Source organism: Passer montanus, unplaced genomic scaffold, assembly GCF_014805655.1.
Source record: "Passer montanus isolate IOZ18808 unplaced genomic scaffold, ASM1480565v1 scaffold21, whole genome shotgun sequence".
Classification (NCBI taxonomy): domain Eukaryota; kingdom Metazoa; phylum Chordata; class Aves; order Passeriformes; family Passeridae; genus Passer; species Passer montanus.
The window spans coordinates 3384468-3403523 of NW_024366703.1; the positions used below are offsets into that span (position 1 = coordinate 3384468).

At 36.7% G+C, this 19056-nt stretch overlaps 1 protein-coding gene across 5 annotated transcripts in view; it reads left to right on the forward strand.

Moving 5' to 3' along the window:
• TNKS2 (tankyrase 2) overlaps positions 1–17163 on the forward strand; it is a 33748-nt gene extending 16585 nt beyond the window's left edge. Inside the window, exons 18-30 of one of the 5 annotated variants that reach the window (XR_005627427.1) lie at positions 513–701; positions 1476–1728; positions 2316–2398; positions 2833–2953; positions 4899–4996; positions 5650–5724; positions 6708–6813; positions 7443–7629; positions 8999–9155; positions 9479–9645; positions 10570–10688; positions 12045–12119; positions 16936–17050. Coding sequence is in view for 1 of the 5 variants with exons in the window: in XM_039708938.1 (XP_039564872.1) it covers positions 513–701; positions 1476–1728; positions 2316–2398; positions 2833–2953; positions 4899–4996; positions 5650–5724; positions 6708–6813; positions 7443–7629; positions 8999–9155; positions 9479–9541 (1332 nt within the window). In the remaining 4 variants the exon portion in view is untranslated. Of the gene's footprint in view, positions 1–512; positions 702–1475; positions 1729–2315; positions 2399–2832; positions 2954–4898; positions 4997–5649; positions 5725–6707; positions 6814–7442; positions 7630–8998; positions 9156–9478; positions 11832–12044; positions 12120–14146; positions 16168–16935 lie in introns of those variants that run through there. The other 4 variants (XR_005627425.1, XR_005627424.1, XR_005627426.1 and 1 more) reach the window with 4 other exon arrangements.
• The last annotated feature ends 1893 nt before the right edge of the window (positions 17164–19056 follow it).

The following is a 19056-nucleotide window of genomic DNA, read 5'->3' on the forward strand; positions in this document are numbered from 1 at the left end:
TATAAAGTCACGAATGGAGTTTTCTGACCATGAATGCCTAAAAAGCCAGCAGGCTGAAAGGTGTTCTGTAAAATGCCTTTCCTTACCTGTGCCAGTCAAATTTTATCAGGAAGCTCTCACTTACATGAATGCTGTTGAGACAGCAATTGTTTTTGTGAACTTGCTGAATCTTTGTCCTTGAATCAAGTCTTTAACCAAAACAGTTGGAGAACTTTACAGTTCCAAACTGGAAGTTCAGAATCAGGCTTTTTTCCTTCAGATTCCTCTGGATTTGGAATTTTGTTTTACCCTATCCTTTTTTCACAAGAGAACAAATCTTGCTTAACTTTTTGCTGATATGTCATAGGTGAGGAAGAAAACACCTTGTTTTAATACTTTCTAAAATCATAGTTAAATGCATTCCAAGAAAAGTCAGAATTACTCTGATTACAGAGAAATAGCAGTAATAGTTCTGAAATATTTTAGTACACTGTGGTACCTTGGAATTTAACAGGTGTTTTTTACTTTTCCAGCATGTTGATGTAGCAGCTTTACTTATAAAATACAATGCATGTGTGAATGCTACAGACAAATGGGCTTTCACACCACTTCATGAAGCAGCCCAGAAAGGAAGGACTCAGCTTTGTGCCTTGTTACTGGCACATGGGGCTGATCCCACTCTGAAAAACCAAGAAGGACAAACACCACTGGACCTGGTCACTGTAAGTGATGAGGCTCCTCTTGGGAAATCTGTGCTTATCTGTGTGTGACACCTCATTTAAAACTATCCTGTAAAAAACAGTAATACAGCCACTTCACCACTTCTGCAAAATTAAAAGTGCTGTGGTGTCTGTGGGGTTTGTATGTGCCTGGCAGAGGAAGTCAGTAGAGCTTTATAAACTGTCTTTAAATAATATCTTCCTTTAGGCATCTTATTTCAGTATGGACAGGAGGTGAAAAAACCTCAGAATGCTAACAAAATGAATTAATGCTTGTAATTTGATGCTTTGAATTCAGTGCTTATAGTTGGACTAATACAAAAATTGTGACAATAAAATATAAGCAAACCTTGTAGCAGCATAGATGTAGGAAACTATCTGTCTTTTTCGTTCTTGGAGTGTTCTTTCTAAGTGTTATAATGTAATCCAAAACTACTCTCAGAGTAACTGTTTTGTTTCATAAATTCTGCCTGCCGGTAGAAGCTTCTGTTCCTTTTTCATAGCAAATTAATTCTGTTTAACTGCCCTTACATTTTTTTAGAAATACTGAAGTCTTTGCTTTTTACTTTTTTTACAGCTGTTATGTATAGACATTTTACAGTTTCATGTATGCTCTTGGCAGAAAAGGCCATTTGTAAGCTGCACTGTAAAATGCATATTTTTCCTATATTATTTTGCAGTGTACTTAAGAAATCTGATGTAATGATAGTGCATTCTAGGAAAAAACATTGTACAAAAGTGTTCCTCTGTTCTAATGAGTTGTTTTCTGCTCTTCAGGCAGACGATGTCAGTGCGTTACTGACTGCAGCAATGCCTCCTTCTGCCTTACCGACTTGCTACAAACCTCAGGTTATAAGTGTGTCTCAGACTACAGGTTCTGCAGCTGATTCCCTCTCTTCTGTTCCATCCAGTCCATCCAGTCTGTCTGCTGCAAGTAGTCTTGACAATTTGTCTGGTAGTTTTTCTGAACTTCCCTCTGTTGTTGGTACAAACTGTGCAGAGGGAGCTACTGTTCTGGAGAAAAAAGAAGGTGAGGCTTTCTTAGGAGTGAATAACATTTTTTAACAAAAAGTGTGAAGTTTACCATACATTCATAGAGGTATTATAGCATATGCAATATTTAGATTCCTTATGATGTCATTAATGAGGAACAGAAGTCTGAAAGTCTTGCAGTATAAGATTTTACTGTTTCCCCCTTACAGAGCCTTTAAAATTTTTTTGTTGAACCAATATGATGAATTGTGTTTTAAAAGAGAAGTCAAATGAAATTTGGCTGCATACCAAGCAGTATTTTATTGCAAACTTTATCTAGGTTTTAAGAGGCTGTTCTTAGATCAGGTATCTTGAAAAGGTTTTTTCTATGACATTTTACTTGTAAATACGTTTTCTGTAGTAACTTGCATTTCTGGTAGCTGGTTGCCTTGTTCTCTGGCAAAGACTGTTCTTAGGGAGGTAGAAGAGCAGATTACTTGCTCCTGGTTAGTGATATTTAATATTTAATCTACATCTGCAAAAGACCAGGAATTTCTGCCTCTCTCATTGTTGCCACAGACACATGTGCATGCCTTATTTTACAGTACAGGAATGAAAGTACATTGTGTTTTTCTTCTTACCCAGTTTCAGGTGTAGATTTTAGCATTAATCAGTTTGTGCGGAACCTTGGCCTTGAACATCTAATTGACATATTTGAGAGAGAGCAGGTAAGTGGTTATATTTATTTGCAGATAGTCTGGGCTAGAAAGCAATGGAATAAATAGTGACTGGTTAGTACGATGTAATAAGACAGATTTTCAATGAGTCACAGAATGAGTTGGATGAAGAAAAGGACTGTAACTGGATTTTTAATTGATATATTAAAAAGGTATCTTAAAATATATGTGTATATATTAACATATACATAACACTTGCAAGCAATGCAAGTTACAATTTATGGTTTGTAGTGTGTTTACTTAAGACAAAAAGTTAGTTACAAGAAGGCAGTTGAATAAAAATAAAATACGAAAATAATACACTGAAGCCTCTAATGTTCCTGTTCTTTTTGCACTTGCTTTTTCTCACAGCTATTGTGAGGTATATTTTCACTGTCATTGGCATTTGTTGTAGTACAAAAAACATGGTCTTACTTTCATTATAGATAACATTGGACGTATTGGTTGAAATGGGACACAAAGAATTGAAGGAGATTGGCATTAATGCTTATGGCCATAGGCATAAAATCATCAAAGGAGTTGAAAGACTTATTTCTGGACAACAAGGTATATGCTTATTTTAAATTATCACATAATACTGCCTTTACATGATCAATTTTTATTAATTACTTATGTTATTCCAAATTGTATCTCATTAAAAAAATTGGTAATAAATGGTAAGAATGTCTTCTGACTTGAAACTTGGGTACTTTTATTATGCTGTGAATTACTGTGAATCTTGTCTTTCAGTTCTCTAATTTATATTTTTTCTCTGTGGTCACTATTTTTTGTTTACCTAGGTAAAGTGTTGACTTAGTACAAAATGCTCATAAGCTCCAGTACAAAATGCTCATAAGCTCCTTGAGATAGGGAGCATTTATCTTCTCAAAGCACTCCGAAGAGTAGAGCACATTCTGTTGACGAGTTGAGGCCTGTTATGTCCTGTTTGTTGGGTCCTGCCACAGAATGCTGTCTGCTCACTCAGAAAGCCAGCTGAAATTCTTATTTACACTCTTCTTTAAAAATAGAGTTGGTGTGCTTTCAGTGAGCCAAAATGAACCTAATTCCTTTGTTCAACAGCTTTAGCTGACATTGAAATTACTGCTGAAGCCTGTTTACTTGTGCAGGACTGTTGATACCAGCACAGTCCCAGCAGTTGTGAATTCATTATCATTCAGTATATTTCATTTAACTATGGCTGCAGAGAAAGCAAATAAAACCCTCCAAATCTTTTCTTTTTCTTCTTTGACTCATTGAAATATCACTTACTGCTGTTTTTCTGTGTTTCATAGAAATGAAATAAATTAGAATTGGTAGGATTTTCTCCCTTCCTGATTCACCATTTGTGAAATCTCATTCTAAAATTTCCACTCTATAGTAATGAGTCACTATTCAAGGTCTAAATTACTTTTTGCTCCTTAAAACAGTAAAAAGTAACCTGAAGATAATTCTTTTTCTGGTAATGAAGTATTTAAGTAAATCTGCATAATTTTCTCATAATTGTCAGGTCTTTCTGGACAGACTTATTGAGTAATTTGGATGAAAGTTAGTTTTAAGGTGTGATTTTGGCCTCATGTCTTGTTTGAGTTTGAAGTTTACATAGCCACTAACTGTATACTTTGCCTTTTAAGTAGGTCTGATGTATTTTTGAATATATGTGTATTTGTACATATGGCATCTCTTCCTGAAGTATAGCCATTGTTTTGAGGTTAGTAGTGGATGAGCTTTATTTTGGTTCTTGCCACTTTGATTCTCCTGAGCACTATTCTAGTTGCACACTGCTAACCTGAGGCTCCAGACTGTGCATGAATCTGTAATTTCCACTTTCCCCAGATTATTCCTTTTAAAGAGCTCATGGCAGACCCACTCTTTAATTCTGGTCACCCGTTAGTTGTCTGGAAAGGCCATGGCCAGAAAAGACACTTGATACACACTGTCTTCATATTCTTATATCCAGTAATTATACTCCTGTTACTTGCCAGTTGTGATTGCAGTCTGTCCAATGCAAACTGACATTGGATTCTGTGTAAAATTCCTTTTTTTTTTTTTTTGCTTATTTGGAAAGATAGAGAAGTTTCCTTTAAACATTTCCTTTAAGCTTTCAATACCAGGCTCAAGCATTTAGGATTGACATACTTAGTTCTTTGTCAGTTCTTTCTGCATGACCATGGGGAAAATACTCCTAATAATTAGAGCTTCAAGTTGCTCTTCCCATTCATGATGCCTTTGCCACCAGTAGTTGTGGACTCTGTACAGAGACTGGTTGCTTGCTGTGTCGCAGCCTAGAGTTGAACTGAACTCTGAAGTAAGCAAAGTGTTTACAAGTCTTTCCCCTGTTGTGTGTGTCAGTATAGTGAGCTAAGCACTGATAAATGGGTTAGTGCATCTGAAATGATGATTCTTGCTGAGAAGAATCAACGGGTACCCACAGATCAGAGAAAACAATTGTGGTTTCTGAGACTGTGTTTTATTGCATTCACATACATTTTGCTGTGTTTTATTGCATTCACAGGACTTAACCCATACCTGACTCTGAATACTTCTGCTAGTGGAACTATTCTCATAGACCTTTCCACTGAAGACAAGGAATTTCAGTCTGTAGAAGAAGAGGTGAATGACATTCTTTTTAGTCTCTCAGTATTTTTGCTATTGCTGCTAAAGGAGCAGATAAGGAAGTATTGCTAGACAGTTTAACAGTGCAGTAAACATCACTAAGTTTAAGTAAAACTTGCACAAGGATACTTCAGACTCCCAACTGTGACTGCACCACTTACAATCTGTGGTCATGATGTCTGTACCTTTTTTCTTTCTTACATTATTATTGCTTGCATTTTTAAAACCTCTACTATATATCAAATCTCTTCAATATAACATAAATTCTATGCTACCAATTGATTGCTTGTTTGTCATAGACAGTTTTACAGTTTTGCATCACTTCCTTTCAAAGTGCCATAATCACACAAGGCAAAATTCTTAACAAAGACAATTTCAAAGAGATTAGTGACAATCTCCTCCAGTTTGAAAACTAGACCATGGAGTCAAAATACGTTGTTTTTTGGGTTTTTTTTTTAATCATTAAACCTATTCATGTGCATTCACAAAATCTGGCATTACTTAACAACCAGTCACCTAAACATTTGTCTTATGATTTTTAATTGTATTAATACATAATTAGTTCTTTCTGTTATTTGACTTGTGTAAAGGAAACATGTGTTGAATGTCTTCTGAAAGAATGTCATCCTCTTCAAATTCTCAATTTTCAGATGCAGAGTACTGTCCGAGAGCACAGAGATGGAGGACATGCTGGTGGAGTCTTCAATAGATACAACATCTTAAAGGTGCCTGGGTTTTTTTTGTGGCCAGTGGTTTTACACGTTTGGAGTTTTGTCTAAAAGTAACATATCTGTAAAATGTTCTACACTTGTTTGAGTTCCATAAGGTGACAAGATGTGCCATTCTGAGACATGCACAGGATGAAGATTGCTTTCCAGGGAAATTCAAAGACTTATACAGAAAAGCTATTTATGGGTTAATAATCAGGAAGAAATTGACATAGAAAGATGTCACTGGAGAATTATTGAAGAAACTGGAGAATTTTTGAAGAAAAAGGCAGGCTTTTAAGAAGCAGAAGAGGGTGTCTTTTGAGGGAGAATGGTAGGAAAGAAACAGATGAAGGAAAAGCAAAACTTTTCAACTCTTGTTTTGGCTTGATTTAACATCAAACAAGTATAAAAAAAAGGCAGTAGATGAGTTTAAATAATCTAATGGAATTTTGGTTTGTATTTATGTGGTTTTTCCTTTAAAGTAATGGTAATTTTCATTAATACCATAAATATTTTGATTTGTAAGTAAGTACTACTGAGTTCTATTCTGAGCTGAAGTTACAGTGGAATTGCTATGCTATATCTACATGCACAAGACTTTGCAATGCCCAGCATAGCTCTGCAGGGGGTATGTAATTTATTTTCTTTTAGAAGTGCTTCTATCTTCACAGAAGGCATTTCTTAATTTATTGATTGATCTTTTTACTAGTGATTTGGCATCAAGAAAAATTGTGACTGAACCTGCTAAATTTAAATTAGAGCTTATTTAATTTAAGGATTATGAACAAGGAGCTCTGTAAAATTAATTGATTCCTAAGAATATAGTTATGACTTAGGCTGATTTTTGTTTTATGACAAGTCAGTTTGTGTTTCGTGGAGTCCCAAGGAAAGTGTTACCATTCCAGTGGTGGTGTAACTGTACTGTAGTATAGTGGCTATGGGTTATACATCTGTCCAGTAAAGTGAACTGAGTTTTTTGGAAATTTTGACTGTTTCAGATTCAGAAAGTGTGCAACAAAAAACTATGGGAAAGATACACGCACAGAAGGAAAGAGGTCTCTGAAGAGAATCATAACCATGCCAATGAAAGGATGCTGTTTCATGGTGAGAATTCGAAATGCACTTTATGATCTTATTAGCAGCACTCTTTATTGGAAGGTTTCTACTGACTGAAAGTAAATTTCCTCAGTGGAAGTAGGTTCCAGGTTTTACATGAGTTTTTTTTTTTTGAGCTAGTGTTTGTATGTCATCACAAGGGATGATACAATGTATTGTATTATTCTTCTGAAATTTGCATCTCCTTGTCTCTCCCCGAAGGAGACTCCAAAGATCTAAGTGAAAACATTTCAAGCAATTATGAATGAAAATTAAGTAGTGTGCCTCCTCAAGTCTGTTTTATCAGCTGTATGACCAAAATGATTAAAGGTCAAACTTCATTCTGTTAAGGATTGCTTTGGGGTGGGATTTTTTTTGTTTGTTTTCTTGGTTTTATAAGTTGATAAGTTAGTTTTATTAAGCATTCCAGAAAAGATAGCTTATCATTATCAAGGTAAAGCCAGTTGAAATCTTTCCTGTACAAAAATACAGAGTTTGTCCTGGTGAGCAAAGTTCACAGTGCATGTTCCTAAGGAGGGCTTATATAGTTCCCAACACAATGGGAATGTGTTATTGAATTGTGACACATACAAAAATCTGTGTACTGTATTTTCAATATTTCACTTCCTTTCTCTTAGGCTCCCCATTTGTGAATGCAATCATTCACAAAGGCTTTGATGAGAGACATGCCTATATAGGCGGCATGTTTGGAGCTGGGATTTATTTTGCTGAAAATTCTTCCAAAAGCAATCAGTATGTGTATGGAATTGGAGGTGGCACTGGATGTCCAATTCACAAAGATAGATCTTGCTATGTTTGCCACAGGTAAGTCCCTTGAAGGAATCTGATTTGCTTTTGTATATTGTGACCTAGACTGTCAATGCAGCAGTCTCTCTCTGAAGAAAGATTTGCTTGCCAAACAGACTTTCTCTGTACTCTCTGTGTGCTGGGCCTAATAGAAACTTTCAGAAAACTTTGACATTTCAAAGTCCTAAAAAATCTTCAGCCATCTTAAGTGCATTTAACTACATCTTTGCCTTTAACTTAGTATAAAAATCAGACTTAGGAAACCAGAGAATGAAGAGGATCTGCTAGATGCTTATGTGAAAGATGCAATATGAGAGTTTAGTTCATTGTCTGTTACAGAGAAAGGAGAAATTCAGAGATATTCAGATGCAGTATTTCTTTGAGGATAATGTACGTTGTAACAGTCAGCCCTCACATTGCTGCTTTTTCACACACTGAAATAGAGATGTGGGTTTGTGGATTCTGCTACTAACGCAGTTCTTGAATCCACTTTTCAACAGGAACACCTGTTACCAACACCATCAGTTCAGAATAAACTCTTAGGTCATGGAGTCAGCTTTGGTGGTGACAGTCTTTTTAACCAGATGAATATTTAGTGTTTGTGTTCATCCTGTTTTACATTGGTAGACAAGGATAAAGTCATCCTTCCAGAATCGTTCTTTGAGAATCCCCCTTTTCATGTTGCTTACTCTTTTCTGGGACTCTCAAATAATGAGGATGATCTTCCAGAGTTGCAGAGGATGTCAGAGTCTCTTCATGCTTTTTAAAGTTTTGAATAAGAAGGAGTTTTTAGTTTGTCTTCTGCAAAGAATGAGAAAAGCAGAAGCTTGGGCAAAGTGAGGTGATACATAACCTTGGTCTATAAAAATGCCAGGATTCCATTGTCATTGCAGTAAGTGCATGTATACAGAAATAAGAGCCCTTGTTGAGTCTTTTAGTAGTGAGAACAGCATAACAAACTGACAAATGCTAGTCTGAGGTAATTTGCATTGACCTAGAGTTTGCTTTGGCCTTGATGTTGGGTTACAAATCTACCATTAGAACACTTGTGAATTACCTTGTCAGGATGAGTAATAGGGGGAGGGGATAAAAAACTTTTTCCTAAAAAGCCCAAAAAAATTAAAATAAGTAAGTAACAGACCAAAAAAAAGGTGGTAGCAGTCTCTCAGTACATTGTTAAGTATGCTGTTTCCAGTAACTAAGATAAACATTTTTCCATATTACTACCAACCCTTTCCTTGGGCTAGAACTTTCCAAAGTGAGTACAACTTCTGTTAGCAAAACAGAACCTGAGAAATTTATGAACTATGAAAGCTGACTGAAGTGACTTCAAGGTTCAAGGTCATAAGCATTGTGTATTCATGGTGCTTTTTCCCTTTCAACACAGGCAGTTGCTCTTCTGTCGTGTAACATTGGGCAAGTCCTTCCTGCAGTTCAGTGCCATGAAAATGGCTCATTCTCCCCCAGGACATCACTCAGTGACTGGGCGGCCCAGTGTAAATGGATTGGCATTGGCAGAATATGTCATTTACAGAGGAGAGCAGGTAAAGAGCTTTTGGGCAGGTTTTACAGACTCTCTTTTGTCTTTGTCAAAGGCATGTCATGCATTGGGGGGTTTTTCCCTAGGTTTGTGGTGCTAGGGTTTGCTTTTGCTTAGAACAAACTCCAGCTGCGGTTGCAGGTGAAAGGATGTCTGTTTCCTGAATGATGCAGGGATTTTTACCTTAGATGTTTTGCCCTTTTTTCCCTTTATTAATTAATTTTAAAATAATTTTAATTGTTACATTAATTTTTTCTCCTCCTTAAAAAATATTATTAATTCATCCAGAGAATCAAATAATAAACAATGTGTTTGTCACTTTTCCAGGCTTATCCAGAATACTTGATTACTTACCAGATTATGAAACCTGAAGCCACCACTGAAGCTTAAGACAAGTTACTTGTGGGAAACCATCAGACTTTGGATGCGAAGATATCAATGGCTGCCATTCCAATAATAAGTTTTTTTTTAAAAAAAAGTCCCATTCCCAGGAGGTGTGGTAGCAAATGTGAACAAAATATACCAGTTTTGACTTGATAAAGCTTTAATAATGTACAGTATGTTTTTCTAAAATTTCAGAAATGTCCTCTTTTTCAGCACTTTAACAGATACCATTCCAGGCATAAACTGGGGTTTGGCTGTACTAAATTATAAACAAAAATTAACTTGAAACAATGGTTTTATACATTACTGCATTCAAACCTAGCAGAAATTGTAATGGTCTATACAGGAACTCATTTTACTAATATTGTGTTCTTTAAAACACTGCATTTACACTGAAAACGTTTTCATTTGTAAAACTGTAAATAAGAGCTTTTGTACTAGCCTGGTATTTATTTACATTGCTTTGTAATATAAGTGTTTTAGAACTGCAATCTTGTACAAAATGTTCTTTCCAGATGTGGGTTTGTTCATCTGTGTTTTCTCGTGCGAGATAGATTTGAAAAGTCAATTTTTTTCAGGTTTTATCACTTAATTGTGAGGGAGAAAGCAAATTTTATCTGAAGAGATTTAGAAATATCCAACTTTAGATTGAATACGCAAATTTTTGTTCTGTATTTTTATTTATGAATATACATTCCTGAGAATGGTGGGCTGTGAAAATAGAATGTTCCAGACAAGTACTAAAGTGATTTTCCACCTACTTCCTAGAGTTGCATATTTTATTTCTGTAAAATGCCTTTTGAAGTTTTTTATTTAACTGTAGGTATAGTTAACCTGTATCCTCACTTCAAGGCTAGTAGACCTTGCAAGTTACAGTTTTAGTAAATTATTTTCTTTGAATGTAGATGGAAAATTAACCTCAAGAAGTTCTTTCTTGAGTTTCTCTTGCTTACATTTAAGCCAGGAAGGTAAATAGTTTATTCCTAATACGAGAGCAAAACAACTTGGCCTTTTTTGTATGCTTTTTTTGGTAGATTAATCTACTTGTTGGTGCCCTCAGAATATGAGCATTGCAAGGTGGAAATGTTAAAAGCCATCCTCTCTCATCTCCTGTGTCTCGTCCATGTTAACATTCAAGCTGTGGTTGAAGCAGGTGTGTAGGAGTGTGTTTGTCTGCTTACAGCTGCGTGGAACTGCTGGGGCTGCACCTTCTGCTCCAGCTCAGCCAGCTGGGAGAGGAGGAGCAGCTCTGCCCCAGCAGCAGCTGCCTTTGGTAGCCCTGGTGAGGCCCCTTGGGCAGAGGAGGAGTGCAGGAGGCACAGCCCCTGCCCGGGTGTCACTGGGGGCTCCTGGCTGCGCCCACCCGCTCCACCAGCACTGCCACAGCTCTCGTGTGTATTCTGCTTCTCTGCCATCTGCAGTTTGTACCTACATATTTCAGAGATATGTATATAGAAATTATGAGTTACTTGGGGTTAAAGTGGGTAGGAGTATATTTTAGTTGTTTAATATTTCTACATACAGAACACTGTCCCAGAAGACAATTTGTTTGCAGGGCATGTTATCTTACCATGGTTTTAAATGTAGTAACTGATCAGGATAATTAAATCCTCTTGCTGATGTGGTGGTTATGTGATTATGCTCTATGTAAAAATGTATTGAACCTTACCCAGTTATGTGAGGAAACTGAATAAGATTGCAGAATTCTTGCAGACAGTAATATTGGCTATGAATAAAAAAGGCTTTGATTTTTAGGTACTTTCTCCCAGCATGTTGCCTGTTCCTTAGGTATAGTAATGCTGGAATTTGTGTTCATGCAAATCTGTTAATTATGTTTAAAACTTTTTTGTTATTGCTAAAATGCTTCATTCTATATGAATGATCACCTAATGTCTTGTAAAATATTGTGGTATGATAGCATTTTAAGTGGTACCACAATGTTGGTTTTGTCTGTTTGGGGATTTTTTGAGCTGTTTTTTTGCATGACATACCTTGCACTCTGAAGATGGAAGCTGTAATGATTTGATAATACTGACTGTTGAGGTGAACCTTTAATCCCTTGTGCAATTAGTTCTGCTTTACTCATCTTGAAGTGTCTTTACATGTACTGTATGACATTCCATATCCATTTAACACTAAATAAATTTAATTCACTGTTTTTCTGGTAGCTTGGGAGTAATTACAGATGTATGTAGTATGTTAATCCATTGTTTTAAATGTAAGCATGCACAATGCTGTAACAAACTGCATCACTGGAGGCAAATTAATTACATGAAGTAGAAGAGCTTTTAATGTGGATGAAAACCTGTAAATACTGTGAAAACTTGTAGTTTGATATATGGCAAACTCCTAGCTTTAGCTAGGAGTGAAAGTGTTTTAGTAATAAACCCAGAAGTCAGCTAGAATTTATGCACTTAAAACTCCATTATATGATGCAGAGCTGAGAAAGAAAACTTGCTTATATTGGTTTGGTAAAATGAAAAGTAACCTGAAGAGTCTTACCTTTCAGATAACTGCATGGGTGTGATACATACCTGAGCAACAACAGAAGGAACTGTTTAGGTCACTGGTAATATTGCAATAAGTAAGTAATTTTACTTAAGTAGGACCATTTATATGGTGGTAGGTTTCCAAAACCAGGTTTGTATAGAAGAAGACTTAAATAGACATGAGCACTAGAGGGCAGGAAAGCAAATGTTTTCTAAGATTAGTGGTAATGAAAATTTTTTAAGGGTCTTGGGAACACAACTTCTGATAAAATTGCTCCTAAAAATTCCACCTATCTAGCTTGTAAAAAATTACCTTCCCATTCTTCATTAGATTTGGTTTTATTTAATTAAATAATTAATAAAAAAGAAGTGATACAGGTAAGCAAATTGAAAATATTAGGATCTTTTCTTAAAAGATTTACCTATAAGTTAAACTTTAGTTCTTAGAACTAAAAAAAAACAATTCAGCCACTCTCCTCTATCTTACATAAATTAAAAAGTTGATTATCCATACAGTGCTTGTTACAGAGGTATGTTGGCACTCATTTTGAATGCAAATGACTGTGTATAAAGGAATTGTCGCTGTCCTTTCTACCCTGAATTTGCTCATTAGCCATGTGTGTGTATCTGTAAGTACACACACACTTTGTCACTCTCTGAAAAAATCATTTAAAAGAACTTTTAAAGGTGTATTTTCCTGCAGAACATCGTTGTCAGTGAGAGTGCTGCAGCCTAGGAGCCATGCCTTCTTCGGCCCATCTCCTGAATGTAATATAATAAAATGGATTTTCTCTTTCACTGGAAACAGCCCCATGGGTGGCTTTCCTTCTGCCTTGCATTTAAAAAGAATAGAGACTCGATTGGTATTGAGCTGAAGGCTGCTTTCTTGCCTCAGTGACCTGGCAGTGAGACTGACTGCGGGCTGCCCCTCTCTGGTTCCTGGAGCTGTGCTTAAGTTGCTGTAGGAGGTGGAGGTGGTGCCAGCGAGGAGGGCATAAGGGGAGGTGTGTCCCTCTCGTCCACATGGAGCAAGCATAAGCAGTGCTGCTTCTGAGAGTATCCAGGGGTTTCTTCCTCTCCCTGTGGCTCAGAGAAAGCGACAGGCACCAGAACAGAACACAAAAGAAAAATCATGTAGGTGACTGGTTTGAAGGTAACAAGTTCTGCCCTAAAATGGGCAAGGTTGGCAACTGAGAGAAGACAGACAGGAGGGAGAGAATAGAAGAAATAACTTGCAAAAAATGAAGGGCAAATTCTACATGGAATAGAATGCTAGGAATGCTAGGAATAGAAAATATAATTGTTAGGAATGGCCGAAGTAATCATGGTACATCAGCTTCTCAATTTCCATTTGACACTAAACAGCAAACAAACACTGATGTGTGGACATTACTTCTCTCCTTTTGAGAACAGTGTTGAACACGTGTTTTAGAAGGGGAAAGTTGCAGCCAGCTCAAAACATTAATGTTAGACTTGGGGAAAAGTGTGTGCAAGAAAATAATAGGGTTTAAATACCAAAGGCAAATGCCCTGCACAATAGATCTTCAAAAGTTTGGTTTTGGAGCATTGATTATAAGAGATAAGCTGAAAACCCCCTGCAGACAGCATAAGAGCAAAGTGTGTCACATCAAATTATGCACCTGGATTCTCTGTAGTGGTAGGATGTGTATGGGAAAGTGGGGATTTTAATGCAGCCAGGAAATCCGAAGGAAGTGAAGGAAAGATCCATCTCTCCACCTTGATAAAGGTGGTTTCAGCTGGGGTCTTCCTGGGTGGCACCAAAGGTGATTGGGGTAGCTCCTGACATGTGCAGTGACACAGCCAAGGGAACACTTCCTTGCAGAGTTTTTAAGCTAGGACCATCCACAGTTTTCAAAAGACCACAGCAGAAGTATTTGCACACCTTAACAAGTAAAGCAAATGTGAATTGTTTAAGGAGCAAAAGATACACCAGTGCCTAAGAATGTTTGATTGAGGCCTTTTGTAGTTGGAAAAGCAGCTTCATGTCACCTGCTAATGACATGTACAGATCTGGAGTCGTACATGTGGGGAAGGATTAATATTGAATAGTGTAGCTGATAGAAGTAGCCTGTGAGATGGACTGGGAACTTGTTTTTTTCAGGCCCAGAGGTTTCTGGCTTTGTGTTGTTCAGCTGCTTTTCAAAAAGGTAACCTTTGCCAGCATTTGGTAAACTCTTATTTATCTCACAATAAATTTATTCATTTGCACTTACTTACTTCACAAGAAATCTATTCAATTTTGTGGGGCTGTGGACATCATAGATCAATAGATGTGTACAGAAATAGAATTTCTTACTAGCCTGATAAAGAAGCTGGTAAGTAAATTAAGTAGGTATTGTTTTAATTAATGATAGAGTAAGCTACTTAGCAGTCCAAAAGTGTAATCTTTAAATAAATAAACCTGTATATGATAACCAATGTCTGATCATGGTTCCCTATTTGAAAGTATTTTACTGAAGCATTGCAAACATGAAATTAACTAATTAGATTTGAAATTAAAGAGGTTTACTTTGAATAATAGGTATTCATTAGAGCACTTGTTTTCATCAAAGTCTAATTTAGTATTTAGGGAAAAAACCTACTTAGCAGTTGGGTACTAAAACTTCAAGATTTATAAATAATAAAAAAATACATAAATAAGTGCAATTTTTACAGACAGCAGCATAGTTCCAGTAAAAACATGAGGCCCCTGAAGCACATTGTGTCAAAGATGTTATTTAATGCAAAGATTCTAAACCAAGTAATCAGACAGTGAAAAAATCAGACAGAAAAAAATCTGACTTCAAACTAAATGGGCTAATGTTAAAGCTTATTTCAAAATATTAGGAATGTGAAAATACAGTAGAAACTGCAAAATGATAGGTTTTAAGAAAACATTCTCCTATTGGGAGTAAATCTCTGAATGGAGAACCATTTAGCACATTACTAGAGAGATGGATTTCTGAAGATGCAGAACAGACCTTGAGAAAAAATGAGATTTAAAAAAAAGGAAGGGAGCAGAGGTGTGGGTGTAATTAGCTGAGCATCTCAGAGTGGTGGCAACTACATTAACAGAGAAAATCAGGTCAGTGGTACACCACAAGGTCAAGAAAACAGTCCACACTAAATTATAGTGAAAGGCACCAAGTGTCTTGATAAGGAGGAAAAATTAGAGAAACATGCTGCTCTTTTTTGTCAGTGTGTCAGATTGCTGCATTTCTGAAATAAAAAATTTACAGCGACCCTTCTGTCCAACATCCTACATATATATGCCATGTAAGCATTTTGGGCAGCTTTAAAAGCCTCTTGGCATTTGTATAATCAGACTCAAAATGAGGTGGAGAGGCAGAATGATGAGCTAGCTCATTTCAAGCAATTCTCAATAGTAGCTCAGAGCAGATAAGTCCCGGGGGGAATTCTAATGGGAATAACCCATTATGGATAGGACTGGACAAATATGGAAACCTGCTTTTTTATGTAATTGTATATTAAACCATATTCCAAAGCACTTCTGAAATACCACCTGCTATTAAAAATGTTCTTAGTCAATTATAAATTTGGAAACACTAATAAAAACAAATATTTATAAAATGCAGAAAGAAATAATAGTAATTTCAGACCTGGAGCAGTTAAGTGGAATATTTCAGTTAAAAGGCAGATTTCACACTTAGTGTAAATAGATTTATTCAGGGATGTGCTTTAAAGTTTTGAATAGTTTTATTCATGTGAGTACCATGTGTCAGTTGTGGGGACATGGTCCACCACATAAACTGAAACCATGACAATACTTTGCAAGAGATACAAGAACCTTGTGGCAAATTTTAAAAGCCAAGGACTCATATAAAATAGTCCATAAACTCTTGAGTTTAGATATGCCTCCTCCAGGTCTTCTGAGACTTCCCTCCCCTTTCTCAGAAATACCAGCTGTTCAGTAAAGCAGTTTAACAAAATGTATGAGTTAAATATTTCATATATCAAGTTTCAGCTGGACTTAGTTTTTTGTAAAGAAGAAAGAATAATGGTGTGACTTTGTACAATTAATAGCTTAGATATTATTGTGTGATAGGGTGCATTGTAATGTATTACAGATGTTTTACTGCAATATCAATAAATAACATGTTTTCCTTTAAAAAAAGAAACAAACAAACTACAAAATAGTGTTTAATATGTCTCCTCCACTGGATGGAATTTACAGTACTTATTTTGTGGAGTTGGTGGTTCAGCATCTTTAACCTACTTAAAATAGTGTGTTTGGACTCACTGACCTACTAGTTTTAGCATAATGAATTATCTCATATCTGTAAACACACATTTGCCTCTTAATTCTGTTAGTCTCCAGAAAATTAATCAGAACTATATTTATAGCATAATTTAGCAATGGTGATTTAAGATTATTGAGTTGGAATAGTTAGCATCTCATCATCAGACACAATGCAGTCTCCCCTGTCATATCTAATTCTAATGGTAAAATGCAACCAGGATTTCCCAAGCAAATTCATTATGTCCTTAAGTTTTAAAACTGACTTCATGCGGGTTTCTTCTTTGCAGCATTCTGTCTCTTTAGACCCATCTGAATTATGTAACTGTGGCTGCCTTTTGCACCTTCTCCCTTGTTGCAGAGAATAGGGATTTGCCAACATTTAAGCAGCTCAGCTTCTCGGATCAGAGCCTGCCCCTCTCTAGACCCTCAGAACAAGCATGAGAAATCTGTTCTGTGGGGCTGCAGCTTTATGATTTAAAATGAAGTGATGTGGGTGGCTTGTGACAGGAATGCACACATCCTAAACGAACAGCAGTTTCCATGGGGATGTCTGCACCTGTAATAGCAGACAGTCACATGTCATTTTTATTGCTGGAAAATCCTATTTCTCTATAGCATTCTTGATAATTTTGTCTTGTTTCTTTTTTCAGCCCAATGCTGTAATAAAGTGATTTGACATGGAGTTCTGTGATAGTCACAATATCCACTGAGAAGCTGAAAGACATTTCAGTTCATAAAAGTGAGGTTCATCCACCTTGCTCCCAGGTAACTTCATACAAAAAGATCTGCTGTGGTGCTTTCAATATATACCTTTTTAAAGAAATATACACCTTTTAAAAGCAATTTAAAAGACTTGCTTTAAAAGCAATTCTTTTTAGAATCTTGGAATGGCTTGGGTAGGAGGGAACACTTAAAGCTTATCTAGTCCAAACCCCTGCAATGAGCAGGGACATCTTCAACTACGTCATCAGGTTGCTCAGAGCTCTGTCCAACTTGAATATTTCCAGGGATGGGTGATCTACCACCCCTCTGAGCAACCTGTGCCACCATCTTACCATCCTCATTGTAAAATTTAGATTAATTCTGGCTCATATTAAAGAAACTATATTGCAACTGGTCATTTTAAAGCTTGTATTTGAGAAGGATAAAATGAGTATATCGTTCTAGAGGTATTTTATTTACAGACCTTGCTTTGAAATAGAATATTTCTATTCTAGATGTTAAATCTTAGGAGTAAGATCACATCATAATAAAGCTGTTTGCTCTTTTAAGTAGTTTGAAGTAAATAAGGAGTATCTGCTTGAGAGAAAAGGAACTATGTCCACCTTGTATTTATAGTTTAGGATTCAAAAACTTAAGTTGGGGAACACACCACTAACTGTGTGAGAACAAGGTAGACTAATCTGCTTGCTGCTGATGAAAAATGCATGTGAAATCTGTAGCTCCGTGTGTGGAAAGCAGGACAACCAAGACCACCAGTTCTGCCAATCAGTCATTCACATTTCCCACTGTTTTCCTCTATTGTAGCAAAATGTGAGAAGCTGCCCTCAGGCCACACAAACAATGCTCTTTATTGGTCTTTACTGAGGCATGATGGGCATCTATGCAGAGACTGCCAGCCTCAAAGTAGTGCTAGTGGATGACATCTGCCAGCCTGGCTTTGCTACAGATAGATTTATGAGCTGTGAAAGATGGCCAAATTAACATCTTCTGCATTCTTGATAGGATTAGGGTTTCTGGGACATGCAGCCATTTGCATATTGCCCTGACTTACCACATCAGCATTGTGTTTGTGGCTCATTTTAATAGATTGGGAGGCAGTGGGGGCTTTCTCCCTTTGCATCCTACTGCTCTTCCAGCCAGTCTTGGCAGTGGCATAGCTGTGTTGGTTTAACAGACCTAACAGAAATCACACTTCTTGTTCTGGCTTCTTCCAGCTAGAACCTTAATGCAACTCAAGAGCAGCAGCAGCTGTAAAAGCAGTTTTGCTCAGGGAAGGATTCTCCTCACTGTGGTGAGCTCATGCAGACACACACATGAAGTTGGATGATAATGCATTTCTATGACAGACAACAAAAGTTGTCCATAGGAGTTAAAGAGAGAAGATCTGACAGAAGCTACCTTTCTATGGCCTCGAGCAATTATTGAAGGTCTTGGAAAGGTTAATTTACCAATAGAAATGTAGCTGAAAACTCTGTTAGCCTTAAATCTCTGTCCCTTCACCCCCTCTCCACACAAGACTTAGACCACATTTTTTTTAATATGTATTTTTATTTTATTTTCTATATATTTATAAATGGTGATCATCCAGTGTTGGTAAAATGTAGTTTGTGCTTGTCTAGACTGGAGATAGCTGCTGTTTGCTGTGTGTGTTGAGTGACAATGACCACACACCCCTCACAATGTTCCCCAGCCTTGGGGGCCCTGTGTGGGATAACTGGGTTAACAGCAGAAGCCTGTGCTGAACAGGATCCCTAAGGTGCCTAGAAAAGAGAGGGTATCCAACAAACGACTGCTTTAAATTTACAAAGAATATTTATATATACTTACTCCTTACCCAGACTGTAATAATAAAAAAACAAATGAGCTATCATTTTTCAGGAAAGTACGACTTTTCCAGCCTTATCTTCTGAGTTACCTATGCCAATTTTTTACTCTCATTTTCACTGATTTAAAATTAGCTGGTACTTCCTCCCAAGTGTGAATGACTTCTACTGCAACTGATGTGTGATGGAAATATTTTCATTAACCTCATTCAAGGGTTAGCTCCA